Consider the following 9,804-nt stretch of genomic DNA (forward strand, 5'->3'; position numbering starts at 1 on the left):
GCCCGGCGCGGTGCAGCGCCGCCAGCGTGTCCAGGAAGCCGGCGCGGGCCGCGTCGTGTGCGGGGAGGCAGCCGGTGCGCGGGTCGGGCCGGTTGGGGTCGGCGCCGCGCTGCAGCAGCAGCTCGGCCACCCGCGGGCTGCCCAGCATCATCACCTGCGGGGAGGGAGCGAGGGAGACACGGCGTCAGCGGGCGCCCCGTCCGGGGAGGGAGAGGTGGGGGGACGGCCGCCGAGACCCACCGCCCCGGGCAGCAGGCGGGGGTGAGCAGGAGGTGGGGAAGGGGGCATGGCTGGGGATGCGGAGGATAATAAGGATAATTAAATTATCCTATCTCAACCCCTGAGCCCTTTACTTCCCCATCATAATTTCTTCTCCCACCTCCCTTTGAGGAAGGGGTGTGAGAGAGCGGCTCCGATCAAGTTGAGCCGCCCATGGGGTGCGAAACCACTGCAGTCCCCGAGGCTGCGGGGCTGGGGCTGCACTTTACTTTATCGGCTGTGTGCTGGCGTGACCTGCACAGGAGCACACTGCTACGTGCAGAGTTAAAATGAGGGCTATGATATGCATGATTCCCAGACTATGCATCGCATGTCTATATATTCTGGTCCACGTTAAAAAGAAAAAGGTAAGGAAAAGTAAGGAAAAAAAAAAAGGAACCAATAGGAAAAGAAAAAGAAAAAGGAAAAGAAAAAAAGAAAAGAGAGAGAGAAGAGAAGAGAAGAGAAGAGAAGAGAAGAGAAGAGAAGAGAAGAGAAGAGAAGAGAAGAGAAGAGAAGAGAAGAGAAGAGAAGAGAAGAGAAGAGAAGAGAAGAGAAGAGAAGAGAAGAGAAGAGAAGAGAAGAGAAGAGAAGAGAAGAGAAGAGAAGAGAAGAGAAGAGAAGAGAAGAGAAAAAAATATAGCATAACGTAACAATGTGATAATTACATATTTAATAACTGTACAAAAACAATGTACCGATATTAATATAACAATATTATATACATAACATTATGGACAAAAATGGCATATACATAAATTACAAATGACATAAATGGCATGTACATTTACTCGGCGGAAATGTTACTAATACACCAGTGAACAGCGCAGCTCCCCAGCCCATTAAACATGACTGCAGCTGGGCTGGGCCGTTCTTAGACTGATTTGGCACCTTTTGGCCTTGATTTGGCTGCCTGCGTCTTTTCTTCCTTTCAGCTCTAGCTAAATGTGTGCTTCTTCTCAGAAGGAAGCAGGAGGTATGCGGGGGTAACTCACATTACTCTGCTGCTACAATTACTCTGCAACTGAACTCAAAGCAGACACTTCTGGAAAGGTTTGATCGTGCACCACTAAACAAACAAACAAGCAAACAAAGAAGCAAACAAAGAAGCAAACAAACAAACAAACAAACAAAAGTCACTTGGAGTTTTTTACTTCATGCATTTTCCTTGTGGATTTCAGAGGAATTTTAACCTCTGTAAATTGAATTTTAAAACTGTAGAAAATATCTTGAGACAATAGGTTCTCTTACTATTTTGTTTCTGAAAATAGTCCGGTTATGGAACACTAATTTTTGGTTTGTTTACAATACAAGAGCAAAAATGATTAAGACTGTAACTATATATAACTTTCTGTTTATAGTTTTTCACAAAGACAGTTCACATATCAGTCTGGCAGCCATTTTGCGAAGTAAGGGAAACAGCTTGCTCTCACTCTGAAATGAGGTGAAACAAAAAGATAAAATTAACAAACAAAACAAGAAAGGAGACCTTTTTCTCCTGGACTTTGAACCTAGAATAAAAACAAAACGAATTACTCTCTCAGTGGTTATTATCTCTTTCCATCTGCAACTTATTTTAGAAAAAATATTTCCTTTCACATATGAAGTGCAAAAGCAAAATGGCCGTTCAGCTTAGCTGGTGAGACATTAAATACATCGGTTTAAACGATAACTCGAGAAAACCTCATCACGAAATACACAGCTGCGGTTTAAATCACGGTGTATTAATTGCTCAGCGAGCATTTTTAAAAAATCAGCTTAAATATGTCTATAATACACTGTTATCTCTCAAAATCCCTGGAAAGCCACTCCACTAAACAGTGGTGCTTCTATCTATCAGTTCAAATTTCTTCCTCTGATTAATATTGAATATTAAAAACACTAATAATAGTGACTACTAAGTGTACATCGTTGCAAGTCACAATTTCTACTCTGTGACAATTTCTGCGGGGTCTCCTGTGCCGTTCTTTTGCACGGAAATACTAGCATGTGGTCCCCCTTCGATTTCTTTTGGGAAAAAAAACTATACTTGGGTGAAAAAAATACATATATGAAGACGATTGAAGTGCAGCCAACTCCCCGAACCCGTTCGGAAGCGGATTTGGCGGTCCCACTTCTCACAGAATTATCACAGAATCACAGAACCGTCTAGATTGGAAGAGACCTCAAGATCATCGAGTCCAACCTCTGACCTAACACTAACAGTCCCCACTAAACCATATCCCTAAGCTCTACATCTAAACGTCTTTTAAAGACCTCCAGGGATGGTGACTCCACCACCTCCCTGGGCAGCCTGTTCCAGTGTCTAACAACCCTTTCAGTAAAGAAGTTCTTCCTAACATCCAACCTAAACCTCCCCTGGCACAACTTTAGCCCATTCCCCCTCGTCCTGTCACCAGGCACGTGGGAGAACAGGCCAACCCCCACCTCGCTACAGCCTCCTTTAAGGTATCTGTAAAGAGCAATAAGGTCGCCCCTGAGCCTCCTTTTCTCCAGGCTGAACAAGCCCAGCTCCCTCAGTCGCTCCTCGTAGGACTTGTTCTCCAGGTCCCTCCCCAGCTTCGTCGCCCTTCTCTGGACCCGCTCAAGCACCTCGATGTGCTTGAGCACATCGATTCTCCTTTCAGATACCCTCTGGCACAATTCGTTTGCCTCCGGTGGCGCCCCTCTAGCCCTCCCGCAGCCTCCCGCAGCGGCGAGCCGTCGGACGGGCGCTTTGCGGAGCGGTGCGGAAAGGTGCAGTGCCTTCACCCCGCGGCTCCTCCGCCCGCGGCTCCGGGGGTGGGTGCAGCGGTGGCAGAGACCCCCGCCCAGAGCCCCCCGTCCCACCCCGGGCTCCCTACCTGCAGCGGGGTCCTCCCGAAGGAGTTGGTCCCGTTGGGGTCCGCGCCCGCCTCCAGCAGCTCCCGCACCTCTGCCAGGTCCCCGCGGGCCGCGGCGCTGCACAGGCGGTCCCCGAGGGGGCTGCCCCGGGGGGGTCCCTGCATCACTGCCGCCGGAGATACCACAACCCGCTCCCCTTTATCGCCACCCGTTAGTCTCAGCTATTCCTTCTCCTCCTCCTCCTCTTTTTCCTCCTTCTCTTCTTCCTCCTCCTCCTTCCTCCCCTCCTACCCCTGGACCCCGGCCAGGGCCCCTCTCCCGGGCCCCGTGGCGCTGTCGGAGGGCGGGGGAGACGTGCAGCACCAGAGGTGCAGTCCCCGGCTGCTGCGGGTGAGCCCGAGGGGGGCTGGTGGCACGGGTGGGGGTCGGCTCCCGCTCCGAGTTTCTGCGACCCCACCCCCGGCTCGGGCAGGTGGGATAATGCCGCGGTTATGCCGAGTAGGACACGGAGGAGGATCCCCGACGGGGCGGAGGGAGGCCGCTGAGAGAGGGCTGAATGTCCCTTCTGCCTCCGGGTGGGGGATAGGGGTGCTCTGCCCCGAGCCCCTTGGTAACGTGGGTCTGGGGTCTGCCCCCCGCAGCCCGGATGAGGAAGAGCTCCGTGCCCCCGCAGGAAGTCAGTGATCCATCTAGTGGCACCCGGCAGAAGAGGACAGCTTCGCCCCAGCCTCCGCAAAAGCCTCCGTGGGGAGGAAGACCCGCGGCGGGACCCCGACGGGACGGAGCGCCGCTACAGCCCCACAGCCAGCGGCTGGGGGCCGGCATCACCCGGCTGCAGCGCAGACCCCCAAAACAAAGCACCTGACTCAACCCGCCTTCCTCCCTCCCCTTCGTCCCTGCCGGACAAAGAGGCTCCCGCAAAGGGGCTCCGGGGACCCCACACCTCACCCCCGCAAGAGACCCCGCCGTCGGAGGGGAGCCTCAAGGAGCTCCGGAGCCCCTCCGGACGGCGGGCGGACACGCGTGGAAGGGGGGTGAGGGAGGCGATGCAAGATAAGGCTCCCACCCTCACGCAGAGCCTCACGGGGAGTGGGGCGACCCCGAGCCACTGCCGAGGTCTGGCAGGGGTAAACTCCACAGAAATGAGCAAACACAGAAAACAGATTAAGGAAGCTCTTTTTTTTTTTTTTTTTTTTTTTTTTTTCTCTCTCCTCAATGTCAGTTCCCTAATCTCCTCTTTTTAGTCGCAGAAAAACCGTGCGACCACCGGTGCCTGCCACGTAGAAATGCCTCTGTTCAATTTGACACTATCCCGGCCACTCCGTCCGGGCACAACGTGGGATTTTGGTGAAGAAAAACGAGATTTTGCATCTTTACAGGCCGACGACCACGCTTGGATGCAGAGAAATAAGCACGGAACTACCCCCATCTTGGGCCACGCAGGAGATCGGGGAAATTTCCCGACCGGGGCCGCAGCGCACGGCGCAGGGGCTGGCGGCCACAGGATACAGAAATAAAACAAGAAAGAAATCCACCAACCTTGTTTTAAAGTGTTCTTTTTTTTTTTTTTTTTTTCCCTTTTTCTCTCTCTCTCTTTTTTTTTTTAAGTCCACGATGCCGAAGGAATTAAGAGGAAAGTGTCCCCCATTCAACAGGCAAAGTGCCACCATGACATACGCTCTCTGTCATTTCGTGCCGTGGGCATGAAAAGACAAATTCGGGGGGCAGCAAACAAGCAAGCAAACAAACAAACATACAAAACCTCCTCGATTATGCCTGTCAAGTGCCTTCACATTTTAAGTCCACACTAAGGCACGGCTGAGCTGCATGTTGTCATGAGTGATATCTATTTCCATGAAATGCTGCTGATTATAGATTTTATTCACTCGTGTTTGTGTATAAAATATATTGCATGCGTGTCTTTCCACGAATATTTAAGTTTAAAAGCAACTATGCTCGTACATCAGTATATTTGTAAGTGAAGATAAATTGCTAGGGGAGTCAGACGGCCTGTATGCTGTATGCATCTCCTGCATCTCTGCATCGTCTGATATAACTCCTGAAACCTGCAAAATTGCAGGATAGTGTCAAACATAAAATACGTCCCCGTGCTAGCAATACTGACCCGCCAAAACAAACAAACAAACAACAACAAAAAAAAAAAACAACAATAAAAACACTCGTCAAGCTGCTACACCGTTAAAAATATACGGTTGTAACAGCTATTAATAAAATCATATTATGTTTCCCCCACAAATGTAAATCCTCTTTTGCACAATTCTAGTACCAACAAATGACCTCAAATTAATCAAAACACGACAACATACTGTCATTTCAAAAGTAAAGGAAATAATCGCTGAGTCTGGGTGAATGTATTTTGAAAACGTCTCTTGCATCTTGATTACATTTTGGGGAAAGGGAGGAGAGGCCACCCCCCAAATAATCTACCCAAAATAATGTTACTGCAGAGATGTGTTCCTGAAGGGGACAAATAGATCAGCCTACATTAAATAGTCTCACTACCTTCCATTTCTCCCCCTATTTCTTTCTAAAGCCATTGCTCAGCAATACAGATCTTTGACACTGAAAAAAGATTCATTTCCATACCACGCTATGGGAATCCTGAGAATTGTTCTGAGATGTTTTGATAATAGCAAACAGCACGGAGAAAGTAATTTTCATCTACCAAAAGCAGCCATTTTATGCCCTGTTGAAAGTTAATCAGGCTTATTTTTTTTCTCTTTTAGCGAAAAAAAAAAACACACAACCGTCACCGAAAACAAACCAAATAAAAGCCAAACAAAATCGGTAACAACAGCACACACTAACACACACGAGCCACGTACTTCAAAACATTTACTTTAATTATTTTATGCTCTAACAAGTATTTTGTTAATCAGTTTACGGCTTACTCAAATGCCATAAAAAGACAAAGTATAAAGAACACAACACCAGCATTCCCTCGCCTGTAAATAGGCGAAAAAAGGTGCAAGAAAGGCAGAAGTAGGAATGCGATGGAAAGGATGCATGGAAGTAACCTGATTTACATTAAAAAAAAAAAAAGTTTTTTCAGATCTATGCTAAAAATGAAACAAAGCTGAAGAATAGAAATGGTTGAACAGTATTCTTCCACCCCTCAGGTTAAAATCTCGGAACAATTGCACATATTGGGTAAGAGCAATAAAATCTAATACCTTTATTTCAGACGAGTTCATTTTTAGAAGTTGCTCAGCAGAGGTTTTTTGTTCATAAAAGACGAGATGAAAAATATAAAAAACATCACCGACAAAGAAATACATACGAAAATAAATACCGTGGTTTTCTGTTTCCCTATTTGTCTGTTGTAAACTTAGGCAGAACGTATTTCTGAATGTGATCTGCTGCCATAGATAATGTGAAAATATCCTTATGCGCGTTTCTTACACAGTCCGTCCGTCCCCCCCCCCCCCACAAAAAAAAAAAAAAAAAGAAAAGGAAATATATACATATATATATAATAATCTGTCCTTCATTCCTCCATTTTGAGATACGGATTCATCAGAAAGTGAAATAAACTAATACCTTCATGTAACCATCTCATAGTCTACAAAAAGTAATTAAGTATCTGTCAGGCAAAACACTACCATCATTAAAAAACAAATAGCAAATCAAAGACAAATAAATAAGCACACACCCGCACACACACACACACACACACACACAAAAAAAAAAAAAAAAAAAAAAAAAAGCAAAAAAATAGGCACAATCTTTTTAAATTGTTCTAAAAAATAGGTGTCGATTTTTGCAAGAAAAATAGGTCACCGTGTAGACAGTTTTCTGACAAGGCGCATACACTTAGCAGTGCTCCCACTGACCTACATAGTGTAGGTCCCTGCCTCAGACACATTCGGGGGTCAGAAGCAGCTCCTTCAACACTGCTTCAACGAAAAGAGCTTTCTCTCTCTCCCCTACTACTCGGAAAATAAATAAATAAATAAAATTAAAACTTGCTGTGTTCTATCTATCTAATTCAGCATTTTTATCTTGGACAATCCTAGAGATGAGCAGCCGACTCTCTAAATAGGAAAGAAGGGCAAAAGCAGCCTATTTAAAAACCCATTATTTATGAAACACAAAGTTTTTATAAACCCGAACTTTTTTTCCACCTAAAATATATTTCGAACTAATCCAAATATGAAGCCACCATCTTCCTGCAAAGAAAGTTCCCGAGGACTGTGTGTTAGGTGTTCACTGTCTCTAAGCCACCAAAATGCTTGTGTGCATTTTGTGTGAGTAAATCTAATATTATTACATTATATGTTGGAAGCACCGCAATTAAAGAAAAGTGAAAATCTCTTCTTTGCAAAACTCATACCCTTGTCTTACCTCCACTCGTATCCTTTAGAATCTGCTTTTCAGAAAAGTTCAGCCACTATTCTAGACATAACTAGAATTTCAGGAGACCTTAATCTCCCTTTAGAGAAACAAAAAGAGGGGAAAAAAATAAAAAAGAAAATAAAAGAAAGAAAGAAAAAAGAATAAAGTAGTTTATGCCAAGTGTGGAAAAATAAAAATAAAAAAAAAAAAAAAGAGGAAAAAAGAAAAGAACAGATGCCACACTGCTTGATCCTTGAAGGTTTTTTTATTATTATTATTTTTTTTATTGTTCTTGCTACCTGTACTGCGAGATAAACAGCACCTTACATATTTATGTTTTACACTTGACATTCGTGCTTTTCAGGGTCAGCCAGAGTTTGTGGTTTCTTTTTCATCTATTTAATGAAAAAAAAAAATAAAATAAGAAATTAGGCCTGCTAAACATGCAAGAAACTAGGTAATTCAAGGTCAAGAGGAAAACTGTAAATTGTTTCTTTTCTTTTTTTTAAAAAAAAAATATATTATCACTACACTGGATCGTCAGAAAGCGCTGTGAATGATTAAACCGAAGCTTGAAGCAGGCACACTGTGAATTTCTTTTCCTCACACCTCGAGTCTAATAGTATGATAGGTTTATTTTTGTTGTTTGCCTATAAAAAATATTCTCTTTTTTTCCTTTTTTTTTTTTTGGTAGGTGTTTTCATAAAGTTATTTCTATTTTCCTTCTCTCCTCCCTTTGCCTTTCTACATAGCTCCAGGCTGTGTTCTCGGTTAGAGGAGGCTGTGTGTTCCTCTGCGAGGATATTACAAAACAACCCTTAAATGCTCACAAAACTTAACAATCGCTTTATTTTTCATTATGTCTGCGATTGTACACAATGATGGAGGCCCAAGCTGCACTGCGCAGATCCTCAGCAGTCCAGTTTTGCATTCCGAAATCAGGAAAAAGCCCTCCTCTCGCAGCACCCGAGCTCCGGGTGTCTCCGGAGGTCCCGTGAGCATGAGTTTTAATTACCCTTTCCACCCTTTATTGTGGGTATTTATGTAACAGCGAGGACAGGCAGAACAGGCCGGTGTATCTCCCTGTCGGCCGCAGCAGTGAAAAGTAAAACATGCTCGGGAAGCAGTGGCCGTTTTCTCTTTTCAGGGCCATAGTTTATGTTCCTCGTTCGCCAGGAACAGCCTGCGAGGGGCGGTGGGGTTATTTTGGTTTGAGAGCAGAGCAGAGAAGCAGAAAAGAAAATATCTCTGGGAGTGGGGGAGAGAGAAGAGGCAGAAATAGGTCGTGCCGAGCTGTCAGTAACCTGCCGCGCTAAAAAAAAAAAAAGGGGGGGGGGGGGACACAAAAAATGAAAAAAAGAAAGAAAAGAGAAAAAAAAAAAAAAAAACGAGCATGCTGCCGAGACCGTGCAAACAGTGCTCCCGGTGCAGCCCGATCGCTCCCGGCGGCCGCCACCGTCCCCTCCGCAACCCCCCTCCCCTTTTTTTGGCCGCCCCCCCGGCGCCCCCCGATCCCTACCCGTGCCGGGGGCTCCCGCGGCGCCTCCTGCGCAGGACCAGCCTGAGGGCGAGGCGCGGTGGCCCGCATCCGCGCAGCGCGGCGGCGACCCCGCGGAAGATGCGCCAGCCCAGCGCCAGCGCCAGGGCCAGGCGGCGGCGGCGGGGGCGCCGGCAGCGCACGGTGCACCTTATCCGGGGGGGCATGGGCGCCTGGCGGCCCCCGGCGGCGGGGCCGCGGCAGAAATACCGCCCCGATGGGGCCCCGACGGTGAGTCGGCCCCCTCACCCTCCATTCATTGGAGAGGATTTTTTTCTTTTTTTTTTTTTTCTTTTTTTTTTCCTTTTTTTTCTTCTTTTTTTTTGTCTTCTGTTTTTTCTTCTTTTTCTTTTCTTCTTTCTTTTCTTCTTTCGTTTCTTCTTTCTTTTCTTCTTTCCTTTCTTCTTTTCTCCTTTATTTTCTCCTTTCTTTTTATTTTTTTTCTTCCTTTTGTATCCCTTTATTTTTTCTTTCTTTTTATTTTTCTCTTTTCCGTTTGGCTAATTCCGACTCCTCATTTCGCCTTACCTCCCTCCCTCCCCTTCCCCCCACCGCCGTTAAACGCCTCCCATCATGATGATGGCTCCTGCCCCGGGAGGCGGGCGGGCGGCAGGGGATGGGGCCGGGGGGGGGCTGCGGGGCCGCTCTCTCCTCTCACCGGCTCCCCCCGCTGAGCACGGCCGCCGACCGGTCCGCGGGAGGCGTCCAATCGCAGCCCTCTGAGGGCTTTCAAATAAAGCCTTGACGACATGTCCTTGCCTCCCTCCCGCCCCCCCGCAACCACACCGCCTCCCGTTCCGTCTGGGGAGAGAGGGGGGGGGGTTGATTTC

At 46.9% G+C, this 9,804-nt stretch overlaps 1 protein-coding gene across 1 annotated transcript in view; it reads right to left on the reverse strand.

Moving 5' to 3' along the window:
• The window catches only part of LOC137847869 (cyclin-dependent kinase 4 inhibitor B-like), a 4,736-nt gene extending 1,007 nt beyond the window's left edge, over positions 1-3,729 (reverse strand). Inside the window, 3 exon segments of the mRNA XM_068666487.1 lie at position 1; positions 4-154; positions 3,102-3,729. The exon segment at position 1 is cut by the window's left edge and continues 1,007 nt beyond it. Of these exon segments, the coding sequence (XP_068522588.1) occupies position 1; positions 4-154; positions 3,102-3,245 (296 nt within the window). The 5' untranslated portion in view covers positions 3,246-3,729.
• Between the last annotated feature and the right edge of the window lie 6,075 nt (positions 3,730-9,804).

This window comes from Anas acuta, chromosome Z, assembly GCF_963932015.1.
Source record: "Anas acuta chromosome Z, bAnaAcu1.1, whole genome shotgun sequence".
NCBI classification, from domain to species: Eukaryota; Metazoa; Chordata; class Aves; order Anseriformes; family Anatidae; genus Anas; species Anas acuta.